The 22,215-nt window shown below is 47.7% G+C and overlaps 9 protein-coding genes across 9 annotated transcripts; 4 read left to right on the top strand and 5 right to left on the bottom strand.

Moving 5' to 3' along the window:
• Positions 1-442: 442 nt before the first annotated feature.
• Positions 443-4,247, bottom strand: F4813DRAFT_225656 (Dbl homology domain-containing protein). Its single transcript, XM_049239852.1, has 7 exons — positions 3,112-4,247; positions 2,730-3,053; positions 2,443-2,643; positions 2,175-2,393; positions 1,890-2,124; positions 1,608-1,832; positions 443-1,542 (listed from the first exon to the last, which is right to left on the bottom strand). Exons 1-7 carry the CDS (start codon positions 3,886-3,888, stop codon positions 644-646), a joined length of 2,880 nt encoding a protein of 959 aa, XP_049103294.1. The 5' UTR covers positions 3,889-4,247; the 3' UTR covers positions 443-643.
• Positions 4,248-5,076: 829 nt separating this feature from the next.
• On the top strand, positions 5,077-6,151 carry F4813DRAFT_225631 (ribosomal protein L36e). Its single transcript, XM_049239851.1, has 4 exons — positions 5,077-5,290; positions 5,495-5,595; positions 5,738-5,819; positions 5,879-6,151. The coding sequence occupies exons 1-4, from the start codon at positions 5,234-5,236 to the stop codon at positions 5,957-5,959; spliced, it is 321 nt and encodes a 106-aa protein (XP_049103293.1). The 5' UTR covers positions 5,077-5,233; the 3' UTR covers positions 5,960-6,151.
• A 76-nt stretch (positions 6,152-6,227) lies between these two features.
• F4813DRAFT_347208 (GLUT4 regulating protein TUG-domain-containing protein) lies at positions 6,228-8,081 on the bottom strand. The gene has a single exon (XM_049241935.1). The coding sequence runs from the start codon at positions 7,877-7,879 to the stop codon at positions 6,344-6,346; it is 1,536 nt and encodes a 511-aa protein (XP_049103292.1). The 5' UTR covers positions 7,880-8,081; the 3' UTR covers positions 6,228-6,343.
• A 281-nt stretch (positions 8,082-8,362) lies between these two features.
• On the top strand, positions 8,363-9,799 carry F4813DRAFT_347207 (proteasome component PUP3). The gene is made up of 4 exons (XM_049241934.1): positions 8,363-8,599; positions 8,665-8,683; positions 8,765-9,216; positions 9,350-9,799. Exons 1-4 carry the CDS (start codon positions 8,597-8,599, stop codon positions 9,491-9,493), a joined length of 618 nt encoding a protein of 205 aa, XP_049103291.1. The 5' UTR covers positions 8,363-8,596; the 3' UTR covers positions 9,494-9,799.
• Positions 9,790-13,455, bottom strand: F4813DRAFT_347205 (calcium-transporting ATPase sarcoplasmic/endoplasmic reticulum type). Its single transcript, XM_049241933.1, has 5 exons — positions 13,172-13,455; positions 12,956-13,118; positions 12,725-12,885; positions 10,040-12,666; positions 9,790-9,986 (listed from the first exon to the last, which is right to left on the bottom strand). The coding sequence occupies exons 2-5, from the start codon at positions 13,071-13,073 to the stop codon at positions 9,896-9,898; spliced, it is 2,997 nt and encodes a 998-aa protein (XP_049103290.1). The 5' UTR covers positions 13,074-13,118; positions 13,172-13,455; the 3' UTR covers positions 9,790-9,895.
• A 373-nt stretch (positions 13,456-13,828) lies between these two features.
• Positions 13,829-15,475, bottom strand: F4813DRAFT_347204 (GTP-binding nuclear protein GSP1/Ran). Its single transcript, XM_049241932.1, has 6 exons — positions 15,280-15,475; positions 15,058-15,162; positions 14,803-14,895; positions 14,576-14,729; positions 14,314-14,519; positions 13,829-14,265 (listed from the first exon to the last, which is right to left on the bottom strand). Exons 2-6 carry the CDS (start codon positions 15,115-15,117, stop codon positions 14,131-14,133), a joined length of 648 nt encoding a protein of 215 aa, XP_049103289.1. The 5' UTR covers positions 15,118-15,162; positions 15,280-15,475; the 3' UTR covers positions 13,829-14,130.
• A 1,586-nt stretch (positions 15,476-17,061) lies between these two features.
• Positions 17,062-17,616, bottom strand: F4813DRAFT_347196 (uncharacterized protein). The gene is made up of 2 exons (XM_049241931.1): positions 17,174-17,616; positions 17,062-17,114 (listed from the first exon to the last, which is right to left on the bottom strand). The coding sequence occupies exon 1, from the start codon at positions 17,468-17,470 to the stop codon at positions 17,270-17,272; it is 201 nt and encodes a 66-aa protein (XP_049103288.1). The 5' UTR covers positions 17,471-17,616; the 3' UTR covers positions 17,062-17,114; positions 17,174-17,269.
• A 728-nt stretch (positions 17,617-18,344) lies between these two features.
• On the top strand, positions 18,345-19,586 carry F4813DRAFT_347191 (uncharacterized protein). Its single transcript, XM_049241930.1, has 2 exons — positions 18,345-19,087; positions 19,164-19,586. The coding sequence occupies exons 1-2, from the start codon at positions 18,744-18,746 to the stop codon at positions 19,306-19,308; spliced, it is 489 nt and encodes a 162-aa protein (XP_049103287.1). The 5' UTR covers positions 18,345-18,743; the 3' UTR covers positions 19,309-19,586.
• On the top strand, positions 19,587-22,132 carry F4813DRAFT_347190 (alpha/beta-hydrolase). Its single transcript, XM_049241929.1, has one exon. The coding sequence runs from the start codon at positions 20,216-20,218 to the stop codon at positions 21,425-21,427; it is 1,212 nt and encodes a 403-aa protein (XP_049103286.1). The 5' UTR covers positions 19,587-20,215; the 3' UTR covers positions 21,428-22,132.
• Positions 22,133-22,215: the final 83 nt, after the last annotated feature.

Genomic DNA, 22,215 nt, shown 5'->3' with positions numbered 1-22,215 from the left:
TCCTACGTATTAATTTAGGTACGTATGTACCTACCCTACGCAGAATGAGGCTAACACGAAGGCTCTGGAATAAAGTGGAAAAGACACATAGTTCCAGTCCAAGCCGTCAAGGGTACTTGGGTACATGTCCCCTAAAAAGGAGATCGATGTTATGTACCTATGTAGCTTACCCAAGCTGCCAAGGTACTTCGTATCGCCGCATTAGACGGGGGCTACCGGATATCACCCAAATAGTATACTGACCTACGTATGTAGTAACGTAAGGTGGTGAGACAGGTAAGGCTGCATTCCATGAGATAAACAGCATATTGTTACTAGATTCCGGAATACCGGTATAACCGCTGGGTTGGCTGGCTGGCAGGCAAAATACCGCCGCTCGCAAGTAACACAAGAACTTTCATTGTTCTACCTAACTAAATTGCTCCTGGGTATAATCATAGTTTGTCTAGGTCCGAAAGCCTGACGAGGCAACTGATAAAAAAGCAAAGCGTTTCACGGAATCCGGTACCGTTCCCCTGCCATTATGGAGAGAGAGAGAGAGAGAGAGAGAGGAAAAGAAAGAATGGTATAATCCCAAGCCAAAAGCCGTCCAGAACATGTATCTATACCCAACCCTGTTATCAATTATTGAAGTTGCCTTCCCTCATCTAAAGAAGCTTCGAATGCCAGACGCCACCAGACTCCTGTTGATGGCGCCGACTCTTGCCCACTTGTTATTTATAGGCTTAATATTAGTTAATGTTTCGTGTAGACGATGTTTCGCTCCAAGTCCGTGGTAGATAGCGTCTTCATCCCCAATGGATGACGGAGAAGATCCTGTTGAGAGTGTCGTCTGCCTGCTATCCCGTCGAGTGTGCCTAGATGATGGTGACGATCGTAAAGTATGAGCGCTCATTCCATCTCCTAGCCAATCTAGGTCGAATTTCAAAGGCTCGAGCTTCAATGTTTCTGGCTGTATGCACGCATCAATTGCCGATGAAATATCCGGGTTGGGATTACCAAGATGCTCGACCTCATCCCGAATCATTGGAAGTCTTGGCTTGATATCCCCATCAGTTGTACTGACTCTAAGGAGTCTAGACTTTGGTTTGTCACTGTTTAGACGGGGAAGATTGTCAACAGAGCCGTTGTAATGTGGGAGCTCCTCTTCGCTCGACTTTGGTACACTGGCAGCGCTTATGGAGCGCTTCGTAAAAGAGCTTGTGATGCTTGCGACGCTCAACTTTCGCATAACAGTCGAGGCTGAGCTACGGACAAGGTGCTCGCTTTTCGAGCGATATGTTATGCCGGGAAAAGGTAACACCTTGCGGCTCCAGACATCGGCTAATAAAGCCTCAAGGCGAGCTCGCTCTCCCCGGGAAGGGGTGAGAACGGGGATACGAGAATTGGTCGTCAGCAGCGATTGCGAGCGATTGATTTGCGGGGGGGTCGACGATGAATTAGCCTTCATCGTACTTGTATTTTTAAGTATAACTTGGCACAATGGCGATTTCGGCCCAACGGTAGTGGCTCTATGAATGGAAAGACGACGAGCAACGGTGCCTGTGGTTGGAGTTAGAAAACATCTCAAGTCTTCTCAAGTCTTCAAATGTGAACTCTGTGCCTACCTGGTTTTCCAAAGATTGTTCCAAGACTTTTTATGTCGAGGAAGATTGAGCTATAGAATATAGGTTCTGATAATTCATACGATTCAATGGAGTTTTCTCGTGTAAGACGACTACGCCATTCCTGTTCTTCCTTTGGAGAACAAGCTGTCATGATAATTTCGTAGAGTTGATGGTCACATTCGAAGACGAGCTTCCATGAGAAGGGAGCAGTGTGACATTGGAGACCTTGATTTGGTTAGCATACCGAAGATGAAGCTACAATATGGGCTAGGAAATGTCTACCTCGGCCATTGTCCACTTCTTCAACCTTAATATCGTTAAGACAGATACAAGCTTGAATGGTATATATTTGGTCTGCTCGACTGGCTGTAGCAAGGCACAGGCAGTCCTTGTATAGGAGCGTAACCATATATGCGCCATCCGCACCGTCTTTAGTCTGCCAGCACACATGTAGGGCACCACATAGGCGAACATGTCCGAATGAACGGATAGCCGTCTTCGAAGCCGCATCTAGCTTCTGCTACATATTTAGAAATAGACTCAACTACAGGGGCTGACGCCACATACCTGATTTGGGTACACAAGTCGATCCTGAAGTAACCAGGTCTGCTCCATTGTGGTTTTCATTCGTGGATCATCGGCGGCTCGGTTAAGTTCGGCGGTAGCCTCGCGCAGCCGAATGAGGACATTTTCGATCTCCATATGTGAGTTTGGACAGTCGCATACGGGCGTATACTTGAGAAGTTCGGCAAAAAGGAGAGGATATCTGCATATCCTTTGGATTGGCTTCTTGCTATTAGCGAAATTCTTGACATAATACAACGCTACGACTCACCTTAACCAAGAGATCACCAATAGTCAAAGATTTTCTGGAGTTGTCAAGATGATAGTTGGTAGCGCCTAACGAAGCTGCTAATGCTTCCAACCCTTTTTGATAGGTCTCCCATTCAGGTAGCGTTCGATGAGCGGACGCGACATCCTTGATCATCATCTCATATTTCGCACCATACTCTTCGTAGATGAAGAATCGATTGATCTGCAATGATATTAGTAAAGCCGTAAAACACTGGTTACAGTGGGACTGAGAATAGAACTGCCACTCGAAAAAACGTGTTTACATACCCTCTTGCCAAACACATGAGCTACCTCGGCCGCAATAGCTGGCTCGGCTACCACACTAGGTATGCCTTGGAACCAACTAGAAGAACCCCCATCGTCCTCCGAAGTAGAATCAAGACTCCGCCAGCGGTTATGGCTTTTAGAAGATGTTGGTTTCGGGGTGACCGGAATATGCTCAGGCTGGGTGTACTCGGAGTTAGGTACTACTCGATGAAGTTCGCCGAGAATCTCCTCGTGTAACTCAACAATATCTGTCAGGTTGCGGTTGATGGAGGAGCGAAGTCCCATATGCGGTGACGGTAGAGAAGCTAATATGGTGACATAAACCTAAGTTGAATTAGTGCTAGGAGCTTAGGGATAGGATGTCAACAGGGCAAATACATACGTTCATGAGAAACTTGACATCTCCAATATAGCTTTCTTCCGTGTTGATTATCTCCTCTAGAATACGTCGCCTTTGAAGTAGCCGTTCCGTCACCCCTGGGTCGTTTGATACTGTTCGCTCAAGGCACGTGCTATCCTCGGAAAACCGCGGTCCCGATGTCGATCCTCTGCTGCTACGATCCGCCCTGCTATGGCCTGACGATCGTGTAGTATATCTCCTTGGCCGAGTGATCACGCTAGCGCTTGCAAGACTGACGCTGGCGCTTCTGACAGCGGTAACAAATCCAAAAGAGGAACCGGAGAAGGATTTCCTGTGACCGTCCGTAGATAAGGTCTCATCTTCGAGCGTGTGTTCTGAAAATTCGGGGAAAGACTCGGACCGACTACGACTGCGACGTGTAACAGGACGATGTGCTCGCTTGTGTAAGTTCTTCATCCACTTGTGAAATGGGCCTACTGGCGGTGAAAGAGGTTCTGAGTACCCAACACCGGCCCCGTCATTCTCGAAAGTAAGTTTAGGAAATTCAGTCGAATGTGTCGTTTCTTCTTCGTTATTCTCTAAGGTTAAACCAAGGGCAGCTATATTATCCAACGTCTTCCAAGCCTCTTCGCAGTCGTTACGAAATACATGGGCATCTTCAAAGCTTAGACCTAGATCAGGAGCGGTTCGATTCAGCTTAAGGGCTGCGGTCCAATTGGTCTGACCGGCAACGCGTAGGGAGCTGGTAGTATGTGAACAAGGTCGAAGAGAATCGTTGTTCAAGACGGCTAGGGGCATGGTGATGAAGGGCGGGCCAAGAAATGCGGACCAAGAAAAAGTGAAGATGCAAAAATTGTCACCCAAGACACCAAAACCAACCGGCTAGGACTCGATTCAAAACATAATGATCAACAACAACAACGACAAGAGAACTATGTAGTGGTGGTAGATGAGCTGGAAGACGACGTGTCTCCCCTCGGGAGCATGGTTGATGCAGGTGATACTGCAAGTTGGGACATGCAGCAGTACCCTAGTTATTGGTAGAGAGAAAGAGAGATAGAGACGGGGACATCGAACGAGTGACAGCAGAGCTGACTTCGAGCCTGCGAAGGAAAGAAGCGAACAGCAATAGCGAATGGGCGTAGTGGGGGGGAGGAGGGAGCAAGGCGAAAAAACAATTGCTTCCCTAACAAAAACGATTGTTACTATGTAAAAAGCCAAGTAAAAAAAAACAGCTAAAAAAACTAGCTGGCCGCGAGCAGTTCCTTACCTGCGTCTCGGACGAGGTTTCGTAAACATTTTAATCGGGTGGTTTCAATGTTTATGAAGTGACACGACTTTAAACTAGTTAACTTTAGCGCACCTAAACCTACCTTAAGCTTACTCTCTACCTAACCTAGCTCTACTAAGGTACGTCAATTGATAGCAGGCATAGGTGCAGCAGCTTCACCCAGCTACCCGTAAGTTACCCGTAATGACACAAACTAGATAGCTGCGTCATATCGTCAGCACCCTGGTAACAAACGACATTCCGATGTGCCAAATGACGATCCACATTTCTTTTTTCATTTTCGTCAGCTATGTTGTCATTCATCTAAGATCATATAGTTCGAATGATTCCCCCTTCGGTGAATGATATCATGATATTGATGGTGGTCATGAAAACGAATTGAGAGGTATGAGAAGAAGACGAAGAAAACCAGATACGATACGAACGGTTTCGATGCGTGCATACATCTATCACACCTTCAGCACGAATACGACTTTTCGTGTACAAGAACGGACACCGTCGGTGAATCGGTGCTACCTTAGCAGACATTCCAACCATCCGCTATCCGCGTTCCAATGAGATGAGCATTACATGTACCTAAGTATTATTATCGATAAGCTGCTGATATGATTGGACACGGACCACATATCCTCTATCTCGAAGATAGAGGCGAGGCTAGCCAATAAAAACCAGCCGCCAAAAATTCGCTTAATTCTTCCACATCCGCCCCGCCCCACACTCACAAACCCACCCGCTCAATTGCAAAATCTCCAAACTTAGGCCCTGGGAACTTTTCATACCCTTTCTCTTCCTCCTACCGCGAAATTCTACTAACCCAACAGCCATCACTTACCACCACCAACACCTTCCGCGATGGCAAAGGAAGCGCCAGCCCGTACCGGGCTCACCATCGGTCTCAACCACGGCCATGTAAGATGAACCACCTACCTGCCCGCCTTTCTCTGTATTCGAAAAGCAAAAAAAAGAAAGATTTTGCGAAAGAAACAAAGAGTCGTCTCCGCCCGTCTCACCTCGTGGAGGATCTCTGCTCTTGCAATCATGTTTTTCTTTCGCGAATGCAGTATAGCAGACGATGGACAATGGGCTGACTTTTGGATTCTTCGGTAATTATAGAAAACCACTGCTCGCGTCGTCAAGCCTCGCGTTTCACGAACCAAGGGCCACCTCAGCAAGCGTACTGCCTTCGTTCGTGACATCGTCAAGGAGGTTGCCGGGTAAGTCATTCTCTCACACTTATATACATATCCCTTTGATACCCGTGCACTACTCGGGGTCGAATGGTCCCGAGGGTCGCAACACAATGCCCTCAAGGTATATCTTGATATTATCAAATCACTAACGTCTGCTTCACCACAGTCTTGCCCCCTACGAGCGCCGAGTCATCGAACTGCTGCGAAACAGCAAGGACAAGCGAGCCCGTAAGCTAGCCAAGAAGCGGGTATGCATCTATCTACGTCCCTTCGTCTTCAAACATCCCAAGACTAATCAAATTATCAGCTCGGTACCTTCGGCCGTGCCAAGAAGAAGGTCGACGAGCTCCAGCGCGTCATCGCCGAGTCTCGCAGAGCCGGTCACTAAACGACATGATCTCGAGTGGGAAATCATGGCGGTTTAACGGGGCGTCGAGGGAACCAAAAAAAAGAAGCAAACTGTTCGGCATGAGGTCTGGCGTCCGTCTTGGCATTAATGAATTTATGGAGGATCGGTACGGACATGATAGCTAGCTTTGCCATAGCCACGGCTATCTACCCGAATCCCAAATAGCCTACGACACGAATAGGAACAAGACCTGGGAATCTTGATTTGGCAAGCCAAGTTATATTCATTTCATGACTTAGAATCAATTCTTGATGAATTATATGCCATGTGAAAAGTCCCCGATAATGTTACATAAACTCCAAGCAGATGTTGATTCCCTGATTCTAAACCCAGCACACAAGACATCGTTCGTCGTATTCCTTTTCACTTTTTCCCGAACCCCTTCAGCCACTTGGGCTTCTTGAACCCAGACCCATCACCTTCGCCCCTTGGCTGGGGTGCGGGCACTGGTATGTTAGCAGCATTATGGCCCGCCTCGTCCTCGACTTCTACTTCAGGAACGTCAGGAACAACCACCTTCTGTGCGTGACCAGCAGCGCTGTTCTTCAAGAACGGCTGCTTCCGAATCTCAGCAGACACCTTGTCGTCCCACATGAAATTCACCAGCGTATTAGAGCTTAAGCGGTATCCGCCGATGAGCCTACTCGCGGGGCTGCTGTCGTCCTTGATGGCCGTCTTGCCGGGCGGCAGTACCAGCTTGAACGGCACTGCCTCGTTGGCCATAATTTTCCTGATCTCGGCGTACAGCGTTGCGCCCGTGTCGTCTGGGCCGAAGGGCCACTCTGCGGAAAAGTTGTCTGGGAAGCGGACCTTGATCTTGATAGACTTGACGGCCGCTACCCTGGCTGCTTCGGCGGCAGCCTTTTCTTTGAGCTCCTTGTCGGAAAGGAGGCGCCTGTTCTCGCCTGCGGCTTTCAGCAGCCTTTGATGGGCCTGCGCATGTTCGATGCGTGGGGCAAAAACTTCGTCGGATTCTTCTCGTAAGGCTGCAGCTGGCGTACCGGAGGTGGGCGCGGAGAAGATGGTGACGGGGCGGCTATCAGCGGATGGGACGTCGACGTCCATAGCGTCTACTGGAGGTGCTTGCGCCGCGGAAGAAAGGTCTGCGTCATCATGTTGAGTTGCTTCAGGCACATCCGTCTCCGGCTTCTCTTCTGAGGAACCACCCATCACACTATCCGAAGGCAGCGCATCAGTTAAAGGGGCAGCCTCATTATTTGTCGTCGATTCACTGCTAGACTCCTGCGCCTTCTCCTGGTTCGCTTCTTCTGTCTTGAAGAACTGACTCATCTCTCCCATAGCATCCACCAACGTCTTGTCAGTCTTCTGAAAAGATAGGCGTATCAGGACACCTCCCGAATTGTACCCTAACTGCGATAGGCTCTTCTGAAAGTCGGCAAAAGTTGACAGCGTTCTATTCTCGATCGTCAGGACCGGAGTCTCATAATACAATTGTCCACTACCTGCGGCTGCTCCGTTATTTGTTTGCGCCACGCCCCTCGCTGTGATGTTTAGATTCTTCCCCTGACTCGACTTGCCGCTCTCGAACTGGCGTAAAAGCTGCCATATCGCAATATCGCTCGGTAGCTTCTCCGTGATTCGACCGAATGGCGGGAATAGATTTGACTCGGGAGCCGGGAGTTGCAAGGCGACGTTGATGGCGGAGGGGGTATTAGAGCGGACGATGAGTTCGAGCCTGGCGCCGGGTGGTAGACCTGAGGTTCGCCATGTCTGCGACAGATCTAGCGTCTTTTGCTTGTGTTTAAATAGGTATTTGTTGGAGGGGACCTTGAGCTTCTCGCAAGCTTGCTCTAAAATATCTGTCAGGTAGGCTTCAGGATTGACCTTAATGGTCACCTGCTTAAGGTCCGTTCCCACAACCTTGACATTGGTCGCCATGTGTTGTAGGATCTGGTCGACGATATTCTATATTTCAAGTGAGACCAGTTAGACTTTCTTAAAAGACCTTTTTTAGAAACTTGAATGTCTAACTAGATAATAGCGACGTAATTTAACTCCAAAAGACGGAAACGCGTCCGATGAAAGTTGTCAGTAGAATATGAAAGAATATCTAAAAGTCCCTTTTCCACATGTCTCTAGGTTGTAGGTAGCAGTACGATTACATCAGCCCTTAAGATCGCAGCTGCGTCGTTGTATGTACCTATGTACATAGGTAGCTTCCATAATGGAGGGGCAAGCGGAGCACTGATGTTTTCTATTAGTACAAGTATACTTCTGTGCAATACAAACAGTACTTCTGTGATACCAGTCTTGATTAGCCGTCAATTTTCCGAGAAACCGTACCGGACTTGACCTGGCCCGATCTGGAGCTGAGCTGCCGCGCCAGACGTGTTTGCCTTGCCGACGCTAACGCTAACGTATCTTTGGTCTTGTACCTTAAGCTGCCATTACCTACAACCAAACCTCAAGCCCGCCCTCACCCACACCCACACCCACGCCCACGCCGCCATTGAGCTATCCTCACCACAGCGAACTGCTACTCGCCGACGAGACATCATCTGCGAACCGCCAAACTAAAGTCGACACACTTTATTATCACGGTCCTACCAAGCCTCGCCGTTTTATTTTTATTTTTTCAGTAATACATCCGACGCCATGGTAAGCTCTACGATAGCCAAGCTCCCACCTAACAAGATAATAATATAGCTAACGTGTAGAATTAGTCGTCGCCCTTCTCTATAAGTGCGCACTCCCATACTCCTACTCCTACTCCTACTCCTACTCCCAAGCCGAGAACAAATAACTAACCGAGCGAACGCACAGACGGCGGCGCCTGCGTAGCCATGGTAGGCAAGGACTGCGTCGCCATAGCCTGCGATCTGCGTCTGGGTCTGCAAGCCCTCACCGTCTCCAACAACTTCCCCAAGATCTTCCAGTACGGCGACGTATTCCTCGGGCTCACCGGCCTGGCCACCGACGTGTCCACGGTGTCGGACCTGTTCCGGTACAAGGTGAACATGTACCGCCTGCGCGAGGAGCGCAACATCGCCCCCACCACCTTCGCCAACCTCGTCTCTTCCTCCCTCTACGAGCGCCGCTTCGGCCCCTACTTCGTCAGCCCCGTCGTCGCCGGCCTCGAGCCCAAGTCCGGCAACCCCTTCATCTGCGGCTTCGACTCCATCGGCTGCATCGACTTCGCCAAGGACTTCATCGTCAGCGGCACCGCTTCCGAGCAGCTGTTTGGCATGTGCGAAAGCTTGTGGGAGCCCGATCTGGTGAGTAGCCATATAAACCCACCTACCTATACATGGCCTATAATATATGCGCAGACGAGCATCCTGCCCCGTCGAATTTGGAGCTTTTGCTTTTGTGTGAACGAAGACATGCTAATATACAATCGCAACCCAGGGCCCCGATGACCTCTTCGAAACAATCTCGCAGGCTCTGCTAAGCGCCGTTGATCGAGATGCTTTATCAGGCTGGGGCGCGCATGTGTACATTATTGAGAAGGATAAGGTCACCAAGCGATTACTAAAGGGCCGACAAGATTAAGAGACATATTATATCTGGTCCGGTGCTATCTTAGGTCTACTATCGTATACTAGATACCTCATACGCAAGGTAGATGGTAATTCGAACGGGGTGGTTTGGTCAACTCCACGAATAGATAGGGACTAGAAAGAAATATTTACGGGGGCAAGGCAAATCAGACATAGCAAATGAGCAGAGGCAGACACGAGATGGCAAATAGCCCGTTATTGTACTGATATCAAAGGTAGTAACTTAAGCAAGATGGCTAAAGTCAAGATGAAAAACCTCACGCGGAATCTCTTATGCTACTTTTCGTTCCATGAATGCATCGTATTTCTTATTCATCTATATTGCGCAGCCTAATTTGCATTTGCGGTGTAATACGTCTACTCTAGTCTATGTAGAACTTAGATCTATGCCCCGCTACGCCTTCTTCTTGGCCTCTGTAACATCATCCGTCGTCTTCTGGATGAAGAACTGCCTTTCGATGGCCTTGAGGACTTCATCGATGATACTGTGACAAATTAGTACTTTGCGGAATCAACTATGGTTAAGAAGACAACTTACATAACTGGTGCGCTGATGATAAGCACCGCTTTCCACTCATTCCAGTTCAGAGGCAGGATGGAGAACAAACTCTGGAGGAAGGGCGTGTAAAGGAGTGCAAAGTGGAGCGCCATCGACAAAGTGACGGCGTAGACTAGCATCATATTCTTCCAGAGGGGCAGGGTTAGCAAGGACTCGCTAGACGACAGGGCGTTCATAGCGTTCAGCATCTCGATGACGACGAGGATAGAAAGAGATATCGTCGATGCTGCTTTGGACATTTCGTTACCGAACATCTCACATCCGATTTCCGAAAACTCGGTGGAGCATCGGTGGAAGTGAGAAAGCTGATAGAAATTAATTTGAGGACCCTCGGGGTTATACATGAACCACCAGGCATATCCGGCAACAGTGGCGATACCAACGTAAGATCCAATAACCAGGTACCTGAAGAACAGCCAGCCACCTATGAGCGCTTCATCTCGCTTTCGTGGTTGTCTCTTCATAATATCATGGTCCGGGGGGTTGAAAGACAAGGCGGTAGCAGGCAAACCATCGGTGACGAGGTTGACCCATAACAGTTGGACGGGAATAAGAGCTTCCGGCATACCCAGGGCGGCAGTAAGGAAGATTGAGACGACTTCTCCGATGTTCGAGGAAATGAGGTAGCGGATGAACTGTTGCGTGTTGTTGTAGATAGATCGGCCTTCCTCGATAGCAACCTCGATCGTAGCGAAGTTGTCATCCGCAAGGACCATGTCGGCAGCTAACTTGGAGACGTCAGTACCGGATCCCATCGCAACACCAATGTCCGATTTCTTGAGAGCGGGAGCATCATTGACACCGTCTCCAGTCATGGCGACAACTTCACCGAGAGACTGGAGGAGATCTACAAGCTTTGATTTGTGACTGGGTTCCACGCGCGAGAAGAGAGATGCATGTTTCGCTGCTTCTAGCTGCTCGCTAGGGCTTAAGTTGTCGAATTCTCGGCCAGTGAAACTCTTTCCCTTAAGATCCTCATATTCTCCAAAGACTCCGATCTGGCGACAGATGCTCTCCGCGGTGTTGCGGTTGTCACCCGTAATAACGATAACTCTGATACCGGCGTCCTTGCATTGCTTGATAGCACCGGGAACTTCTGGCCGAGGAGGATCCAGCATACCGACGAGACCTAGTAGGGTAAGGTTCTGTTCTAGTTGGGCATATTGAGCTGTCGACTTGGCATTGTGAAGTAGGGGGTTGGATCCAACATCATCTAAGCTAGCAAGGGCAATAACTCGTAGTCCACGGTTACCATATTCGACGACCTCCTTCAAGAGCAGATCACGAAGCTTGTTGTCGATACGAACACGGTTGCCATCAGCACCAACCAGGGTAAACGCACAGCGCTCGATAATGGATTCAGGGGCACCTTTAACCAGAAGCTTTTGTTGGTCGCCGGCTTGGACAAGGACAGACATGCTTTTCCGGTCTCGAGAGAATTCATATGTGGCAAGTCGAGGGAACTTGGCTTCATACCAGCCGCTAGCGTGATGGACGCTGTCCTCAAGTCTCCAGTTTGTCGGTGCGCATGGTCCAATCTTTTCGGCTAGAGCCCTCAAGGCTCCTTCGGTGGGCTCTCCTACATTAGAGAAAGTACCGGATCGGGTATCGTACACGAGTCTAGCATCATTGCAAAGGGCAGCGACCTCGTTCATCTGGCGGATTGTACTTGAGCTTTGAGCAAGGTCCCTCACCACTTTGCCGTCATGCTTGATGTCTCCTTTCGGTGCAAAGGTAGTACCCTCAACGTCAAGCTCTTCTAAGTCGGTACCATCGGCGTTGATGTAGACGATCTTGCTTACGCTCATCTGGTTCGTTGTAAGAGTACCCGTCTTGTCCGAGCAAATAACACTGCAGCTTCCTAGGGTTTCAACAGATGGCAGGCTTCGGACGACAGCATTCTTTGCGGCCATCTTGCGGGTTCCCAAGGCTAGGCAGGTAGTGATAACAACGGCAAGACCTTCGGGAATAGCTGCAACACCAAGAGAGACGGCAATCTTAAGATAATAAATGGCACCCTTGGTCCAGTTTCCATGGCTTGGGTCCGCGAAGTTGGGGATGTTGATCAGCCATACGAGAATACAGATAACCGTAATAACCTTTGCCAAAGAGTCGCCGAAATCGTTGAGCTTCTGCTTGAGAGGAGTCGGCTCGGAAATCTGGGCTGTGATACTCTCGTGGATGTCGCCAATCGCAGTATTCGATCCAGTCAAAACCACCATCGCCTTAGCACGTCCAGTCACGACGGTTGTTCCCGAGAAGAGCATATTGACCTGGTCCTGGAGGACTGCCTTCTCATCATTCACGACCACATTATTATCCTTGCCCACGCTTTCGCTTTCTCCGGTTAAGATGGCCTGGTCCACGGCGAAACTGTTGCTTTCGATCGAAATAACACGGCAGTCGGCAGGTATCCTGTCGCCAACAGCCACCGAGATAATATCACCAGGAACCAATTCTTCGGCCTTGACCCGCGAGACATGTCCATTATTCCTGACCACGCTAGCGACGTTCGCAGAGTATTCTTGAAGCGCGGCGATCGCCTTTTCAGCGCTGCTTTCTTGGGAAACACCGACGACAGCATTGAGCACGAGAATAGTAAGAATCTTAAGAACCGGCCAAGTTAGCTTCTGGGTCGCAAAATAAGAAGCGGGTAAAACTTACAACCAAAGGATCGACAAATGCGCTCCAGCCACTTTCTTCGTCTTCAAAGAGAGCCAAGACGAAGGACACAGCCGCAGATCCTAAGAGTATTAAAACCAATTGATCTTTGAATTGTTCGAGAATAAGCTCCCATAGTGGTGTCGGCGGTTCGTCCGGGATAGCTACAGCAAGTTAGCATACACATCGACTTGGCTGTTTTCTAATCTGGCGCATTGCAACATTGCAACATACAGTTCTTCCCATGTTTACTTCGTAGCTCAGCAATCTGTTCATCCGTAAGACCAGCCTTTGGGTCTACCTTAAAGGCGGCTAAGACCTCGCTTGTAGGCTTCGCGAAGGCGCTCTCCATGGCAGCCGACGAGGGTGGCGGGACGGTGCCGCAGGAATTCTTTTCCTAACGGGAAGACTAAACAAATGCAACAAGATATTTAGATTGTTAATCGCTACCTATGAATGAGCATAAAAAGTGAGCGGAACCAGCTCGATCAAAAAACTTGAATCGATGGAGGGGTTGGCGATATGCGAAGAGAGTTTCTGATAGAATCTTTAAAGATGCCACATATCTTTTTTTTATTTTTACGATCACTAGTCTAGCTCTGAAAGTAGCTGGTTGAAAGTCGCCACAGAAAACCGAAGTTGCCAGAGTGTAAAGGAAAGGATGTGCCGAAGTAGGTAACTGTATAGATAGTGGTGGAAAGAAATCGTCGCTCTTGAGGTTGAATGTGGACCTTTTACACAGCAACGTGTTCTCTCACTTGCATTTAGCGACATTCTAGGTGGCCTCTATCGCTGTTCGGCCCTGAACGGACCTGAGCTGCAAAAGCTGGAGCCCCAATCTAATCCGACGCTAGCATCCCTATGTACATACCGCTAGACTATCTTAGGGTCCAAAGATCGATTTCGATTGGACGGGCTCCATGACTTGCATCATAAGCATACTAGGTTACATACCTACATGTACACACCCAGGTACCTACCTAAAATTGCAAGAGTGAGATAAACCAGCACGGGGATAAACGCACTGGGTCTAGATCTACTTTTGATTACCTACCTCACATATCAGGTAAATATGTGACATGTATTTCTGGCCAAGTTTAAATATAGTTCGGGGTTGGCAGTATATTTTCATATTGCACAAATGTCTATAAGGCGAAACACCTATGTACGTAATAGTAGACTGCAATTCCTTCTCATATAACTGTCTATTTGGGGGGGTTGCTATCTAGAAAGCTGCAAATGCAGCCATGCATCTGAAATCAACGGCCATGAAAGGTTATCGACCCCAACTCAGAGCGTACGCAGCCGTTCTGCATTAGCCCGCACAAGCAGCCCCCTTGTCTTTCCGAACTTAAAGTATTACCATAATCCTCGTAGTCCACCAGTTGTGTCCTCTCGTCGTAACTCATTTACAAGTCATCATCCTCATCCTCACCAGGCAGGGGCTGCTGAGCAGCGCTGTCCATCTCCTCCTGGTACTGCTTGAGAAGTGCCTCATCGACCACGGCAGTGGGGGGTGCAAGAGCGGGAGCAGCAACGAATTCCTAATCAGGTTAGCTATTGTGAATATCGACGGGAGCGGTCGAACTTACTAGCTGAGGGTTGCCAACGAGCTTGCGGGCCAGCCAGAGGAATGGTTTCTCGAAGTTGTAGTTCGACTTGGCGGAGATATCGTAGTATTGGAGGTTCTTCTTTCGGTGGAAAGTGATGGTCTTGGCCTTGACCTTGCGCTCCTTCACATCGACCTTGTTACCGCACAGAACGATGGGGATGTTCTCACAGACACGGACCAGATCACCTGGGATACAATTGTGAGTTAATACGAAAAAGAGATCGGGGATCTATTCTGCTTACGGTGCCAGTTGGGAACGTTCTTGTAGGTAATTCGAGAGGTCACGTCGAACATGATAATACCACATTGCCCATTAATGTAGTAACCATCACGAAGGCCGCCGAACTTCTCCTGACCAGCAGTGTCCCACACATCGAAGGTGATGTTGCCGAAGTTCTAATTATCGTTAGATATTTTGCGCCAGATAGGACGGATGCGATAGGCCGAGGCGAGGATTAGTCCGACTTACGGTCGTGAAGCCAAGGGGGTGGACCTCAACACCAAGAGTGGCCATATACTTCTTCTCGAATTCACCCGTCAGATGTCGCTTGACGAAGGTGGTCTAATAATCATGGTCAGTGACATGGTCTTCAAGATCAAGAGCAAAAGGCGGGGCAAATTATGCGCAGGGCGGCACATAGTAAATAGATCTTAACATGCCGGTAGAAGGCTGATAAGCGTCAAGATATAGCAGATGAGATCCAGAGAGGATGAATATATTTACCTTTCCAGTACCACCATCGCCGACAAGGACGAGCTTGAAGGTAGGCGTCTCGGCAGCCATTGTGGAATCCTCTGTTGACGTGAGGTAAACAGAAGATGGGGAAGACTAGGCTCGGCGTTAGTGGGGAATGACTAAATGATGGAAAAGAAAAAAAGCGTAGAATGGTATTTTGCAACCTCGATATGAGTTATTGAAGATGTATCGAGAAGCGGGCGGACGTACTTGATGGTATCGAGACAAGATCGCGGAGAATAATACGGGGGTGTTCGTAAAATAGTCGTTGAAATGATGAGCGGGCTAATGTTTTTTTGAGAGTTTCGAGAGGCGGCGGGACCGGGCAAGAAGATCTAATAAGGTTGGGTTTCCCTCTGGGAAAAAAAAATCGGGTGCACGGTTGCGGGGCAGCACGTGATCACCTGGGCATTAACGGAATGGGCGACAATGACGCACATTTGAGGTAGGAAACGACCTTCCAGATGTATTATTGATAGCAAAACGTACCTGAGTAGCCTGACGGCACTTGCATCGTTCCATTTATCATTTGCCTGCAAGGTACTTGAATTTAAGTCGTCAGGAACGGCATATCTCTCTATATTTACACCGTGGTTATCTAAAATATACCTACCTTACATATACCTGACTCTGAAGTTGTACCTTTTTTTTTTTCTATTTCTATATATATTTGTTGTTTTGATTGGTATTTCCTAGCCTTCTGTTATTGTGAATCATACATGTGTATGTACCTAACAAAGTACATTTCTAATACCTCAGCCTTGTGGCATCTAAAAATAAAAAAACCTAGGATTTACGTTGCTACCGTTATTGTTTAAACTGTGGAATTTAGCACTTATCTATTGCCTTCCATAGCAACCATCAAATTCGTTTACTAGCAACGTTTCATGGTACCATTTGAAATTCCATTTCCCTCTTCTCGCTGACTCACCCTCCACAGGCAGCACTCGACTTTTACATTAACAGCTAGAATAAAATGATTCACTAGGGACTCAAGGTGCTAGGCTTATTTTGGGCGTGAACATTAGGCAACTAGCAAGGGAGCTGCGGCAAACTCGCTGGCCGGATATTTAGGTAGGTAGTTTCTTCTAGTTGGTAACACGGCGAGCCCAACGACTTTTGTGTCAACAGCCCTGTTACAAAGGAAGCTGGGCAGCATTTAGGCTAACCTAGCCAAAAGTTAAATAGCATTTCGTATGTCAGTTGGATGACTGCTGGCGTGATTGTCTCCTACATACACTGGTTCGGGTTTTAAAGCTGCCTAGTTGTGCCGTATGAATACATACCTAAACCACATCTAAATCATTAATTACCCAAGCAGAAAAAAATCAATGATTATCAATACTATTTGTCTTCTCTACCCGTTGAAAAAGCCTTTGCCTCGACTGGCGCTATCTCCATTCAATGCGAGAAAAAGAGGTGGCCTATTGCAAGATGCGGAAATGTTCGCATCTATAATAGAATCAATAGTTTGATACCGTACCGTATGGTATAATTAGACCATTAAAACTACCTATAGCGGTAGAATATGGCATCCCAACAGGCCTCTTCCTCCCCAATCCCGCCGTGGAGTTAAATTCAGCTGTAGCTCTTGCTTTTGGTTGGATTCTATTCGGCGGGTTATCTTAACAAGAATCCGTTGCTGTATAGAAGATCAGTCTTATGGCCTAAACCCCGCCTTAGCGCCTCGAATTCTCGTAGGGTGCAACTTACACCTTCATTTCCTTGGACGCACTCTGCGACTTTCTTGAGGCCGTCATGGTTTCCCCTATTAACGTAGCCGAAATTTCGAATTTCATCTCCGGGCTTCAAGCCGGCTGAATCTGCCGGGCTGCCTGCAACGACGCTGTTCACCTTCGCGAAAGGTTCCTCCAAAGTTGCCGGGATCGAGTCGCCTAACATCTCGGTACGGTTTGCTGAAGCGGGCGCGACATCATCGGCATCTTGTATGCTCGCAAAATGTTCATGGAGGTATTTCTCTAAGGTATTGAGGAGGTCTTTGTAGTCGTTTTTTAGGCGGATGATTCGAGCTCGGGTGGTACGTACTATGGAGGGGGTTAGGTCAAATTCAAGAGTGTCTCTGTTGGGGGGAGGGAGCTCCTACTTTGCGCAACGTCAATATCTGCCCGAGGAAATCCATCGGCCGTGGTCAAAGGCGTTTCCATATTGACACCATGCTGTAGATAGAATCAGGACCGTGTTATAATGGGCTTGGATGGCGACCACTAACCGAGTCAAGAACGCTACTTAGGGCTTTTAATTCAGCTTCCATATCGTCTTTCTTGGCCTGAAGTTCAGCAAATGAGAGATGCTTTGCATTTCCATTTGCTAGCGGCCGGGATGAGGGTCCCGCAGGAACGGTAGGTGCGTGAATGTTGTCCATTCTTAAGGGAAGGCCCATGATAATATCGGATGAATCAACTCATCATATGTTGAATATTAGAAGAAGATGATATCACTTTCCCCCATGCGCTTGGATATGCGCTTTAGTTAAGGACTAGTTAGTTGAAGTTGAAGTGAAGTTTAGGCCCGTAAGAAGACGCGTCAAGTGGGATGGCGGGGTCGACTACATATATGTACTTAAAGTACTGTACCTAAATACTTCAAATGGGTATGTGCATGCATATAGGTAAATGTGGAATAGTCCGCTCTGGGTATTCTTTAAAGTCATATGCACGTGGTCTTATATTCTGTTTTACCTTTTATTTAGGTAACCTAGTATATACATGTATGGCTAAGTTGATAAAAGCAGACACGATCGTTTCTTTAGTAGTTATTGCCTAAAACTATGCTTCAACACTTTTTAACTACACGATCCTTCTAAATAGTGATGGCTGAGATTAGGTATAATCAACTGTCAGGCACGGCTTTTCAATATCTAGTAGTGGGAGCAACTTTGTATTGATATATCAATTTACATAGGTTATTATCTAGCCAGTACCCAAACATTAAAATGGGATTCTGTAGAAACATGACCAGTTATCTTAGAAAGATTTGCAGTTTATAAGGTTACTGTTGCTAAGATTATGCTCCTTTTATAACGATAGGTATGCTGATAGGTATGTTTTGGTTGACTGGCTCTTTACAATATCTTGTTTGTTTAAGTTGGGCTAGTTAACTACTTAATTCAATTGTAAAGTGTGCAGGTTGGCAAATACAGTTAAATGACTGGCTTGGATTCATGCTTGAAAATTAATGATGTAATGTTGTTTGCTCCTAGCCCCTGCAGGTCCAGCCTGGCGGATACGCGCAGGAAACTGCTGGGCGGTATCTTGCAGAAGGAGCGTACAGCTGTAGCGAATCGTTCGCCTAATTGAGTTATGATTTGTAACACAACTCGCACGTCTAGCCGTGTCCTACTTCCTTAAATTCGTACTCGGCTCTCTCGGTACTCGATAATCTGTGAAGGGACGAAAGGTACAAACATAGGTACCTATGTCACGTACCTAAATGAAAGATACACAGATGCACAGTGATATCCTGCTAGGAGAAACGCCGCCCCAAGCTGATGTAGGATTCGACTTAAAACAAGGTACTTGCGTGCTGGATCCACGAATTTCAGAAGATCAGGAACAGTCTACTAAGATTCTTCCACAACAAAACTCGGCACAATCCCGAGATATCTCACGGCTTCATAATTCCACATCATCCAATTCACTTCTATAAATCATACAATGTACGCTATTGCGCTTCTAGGCCTTTTGGCCGTGCCGGCCACTTCGAAGGCCTTGAAATACGCCATCCCTGTGAGCCTTAAAGCCACTGACTGCACGTTCCCGGCCAACTATACCGTTTCCAACTTCACCATCTACACGGATAGAACAGACAGTGGTAAAAATAGTACCTCGTTCCTTTTCGATGATCCGAGTACTGGAATCAATACCAGCTGCAGCCGCAATTCAACCTCGAAGCTGAGTGGCTCTAACCGATGGCCCTGCGATGACTCGAACGTTGCATTTATTTACCAGACAACTGGTATCGCAGGCCTAACCTTGATTGAGGCAGCATGTCCTGGAAAGTACGTAGATTGTTTCTATATTGACTCTCTACCCAACGCGATGACAATGTCAAGATAGGTAGCTAACAACGTATAGTGTTCCTCAATTCGAAGCATCTGGTCTCATCAGGCCAGACCTGGCTTGCACAAATTCTACATCGGGAACCACCTGTGTGGCTAAGCAATCTCCGATTGTAGGAGATTTCGACAGTCTCGAACCGGCACCACCGCCTTCTCGCTGAGCGTTGGTAAAAAGACGATAGGAAACAACGGGAAGTTGATGTTGCCTACGACACGTAATTATCATACAAGCTCTTCATGTGATTCGAATAGATGACTATTCACAAGCAAGATGGACGAGACGTTGGGTTTGCTTAATCGGACATTCCTATATCAGACGAGATGGTGTTAGAGCTAGATAAAAAGCCGCTTCATCGATAGTTACCTATTATTAATTGCTTAATTGAGGCTCAATCAAGATTCTTACTACTTGTGTAGCTTAATGCTTAATTACTTAGCATGCGAAGGCACGTTAGGTGTGTTAGAGCAGAACGGGAATAGCGGAAGCTCAATCTAGTAACCTAGGTATTACCTAAGTCTTGTACCAGCAATTCCCCAGAACGGTATACCTTACCCCGCGTTACCAACTACCAGTAGGTATACTATTAGCAGTAGCTAAGGTTCCTATTGGCCACAGCAGTTACCTCCCTCGTCATTTCCTGACTTGTTAACAGCGTATGCATTGAGTTGGGCAGGTGAGCCCTAGCAATAGCCAGATCGTTAAGAAGCCAAGGGAGGAACCTCGTCTCATCTGTTAATGTTGTTAACGATATCCCCTTTTAACCATAATAACTTTAAAACATTACATTACATCGACTCCATAAACTAGACCCTGCTAAAAAGAGCATTGGCGCGATGCTTAATGCACCCACACAACGTCAATCTGGCGTTTTAGAGCATCTTCATTTTCATCGTTTTCATCATTTTATATAATACCTAATAGCCGACTCACCTCCTTATTCAATCTTCTCCATCGTAGGCCACGAGCCTGTCTTCTCTAGGACATGGCTATCTTCGATATTAATCTCTCAAGCAGAAATTCTCGACACTACGCACCCGAAATCGCTACCAAACCTGCCCTATAGTACGATGCTGATCTCTTTGTGGTTATTGTACTTAACAGCCACCATCGTGGCAGGGTCCCCCCTAGTGGACCAGTACCCTCTCCGAGAACAGAACGATGCTACGACTGCTGATCATATCTCGAATGACCTCTTCGCATCTCTCGAGCGTCTCTCCCGCCTAGTAGATATAACTTATTGCGTCGGCACCACTGGCATCACGCCGCCCTTTTCCTGTGCATCTCGATGCAAGGAATTCCCAACCCTAGATCTTGTCGCGACATGGAACACCGGAGTTTTGATGAGCGATAGCTGTGGCTATATTGCTATAGATCATGGGACGTCGCCAAGCGGGTCTGATAGCGAGGGCGATACCGCGGGTAACAGAAACCAAGGGGCAATTATCGTCGCATTTCGTGGCACCTATAGTATAACGAATACCGTTGTAGACCTAAGCACGATCCCTCAGGAATATGTTCCATACCCATCGCCAGATCAAGGAGGATCTGAACCACCTAAAGAATCAAAACATACTTGCAAGAATTGCACAGTTCACATGGGTTTCTTGGCATCGTGGAAGATAGCCCGGACCGTCGTTCTGCCAGCACTTGAACCATTACAGGAACAACATCCCGACTACCCGATTTACCTTGTCGGCCACAGCTTAGGTGGCGCCGTCGCAGCGCTCGCAGCGTTGGAGCTCAAAGCCGTTTCTGGCTGGGATAACATTGTTGTGACAACTTTTGGCGAGCCGCGGGTTGGCAACGATGGATTCGTCAAATACCTTGATTCAGTTTTCGATCTTGGCGGTATGGGAAAGCAATACGAAGCACAAACATATCGGCGGGTAACACATGTGGACGATCCCGTACCGTTGCTTCCACTGTCGGAGTGGGGATATAGATCTCACGCCGGCGAACTTTTCATTACCAAATCCAATTTACCTCCCGAACCTTCGGATATTCAACAGTGTGCAGGGGATGAGGACTCGAGGTGCATCGCTGGCTCGGTTGGGGAGCCGCTTAGGACGGTTGGCCAAGCCCTAATTAAGGAACGAGAACACGATGCTATGATGCGGACCAGTGGACTCTGGGATATTCCTAGCCGGTTCAAATTGTGGCAATTGTTCTTTGCGCATCGAGACTATTTCTGGAGATTGGGTTTGTGTGTCCCAGGGGGGGATCCTATTGATTGGGGCAGGGACAAATATCCTAATTTCACTACTAGTGATGAGCTATGAGTCACAGATGGGTAACATGCTTTGTTTACCTATCCGAGATGAGGATCGGGTTTATTTCTAGCGTCTAATCTGTTACAGTGATCGAACAGAGGGGATCAAAATTGATAATGCGATCAGGGAAAAGAATACCAGAATACTAATTAAATTACTCATGTAGTATGAAATAATGCTTAATGCACGTATTGGCACGTTTAAAGCTAGGTAGGCAGTCTATAAATGTCACTATTCAATATAATCAAACGTTATAATTAGAAATCGTTAAACTAGATGTTTTTGGGTTACCGAGTACGGCAATGATCACAATCTACGGGCTAGGGGCTACATGCGTATGTACATACAATCAGACCTGGAGCGATGTTCACATGTAATATGTAACAGTTACCTATTATGAGGCTACGGAGTACGGTGAGCAAACCCGATGGAGTGGGTTCAGAGGTCATGAAGTCTTGGCGATAGTACGGTGAAGTCTGCAAGATGGGGTGTTGACGGCTCGTGACAGAGCTATTTCGACTGACCGCGCTTAATCGCGTGGGATTGACTTCTTGGGGGAGAGGAGGGACTCGTGACTGGAAGAGAAGGGTGCCAACTCAGCCGGCACCACTAGCCTTAGGAAAGTGATGACAACGCATGGGACCGACGGACCACACGATGATAAGACCCTGCGCGTTTGGGGGGGGGGGGGGGGGGGCAGGGTGGGGGGGGGGTTTGGAATGTATAGGCGCGGGACGGTACCTTTTCAAATTGATAACATCCATTATGAAAACATTATGATTGAAAAAACAAGTAGG

The sequence above is a fragment of the Daldinia decipiens genome, assembly GCF_022478715.1.
Source record: "Daldinia decipiens strain CBS 113046 unplaced genomic scaffold F4813scaffold_4, whole genome shotgun sequence".
NCBI lineage: Eukaryota > Fungi > Ascomycota > Sordariomycetes > Xylariales > Hypoxylaceae > Daldinia > Daldinia decipiens.
This window is presented reverse-complemented; position numbering and strand designations above follow the sequence as displayed.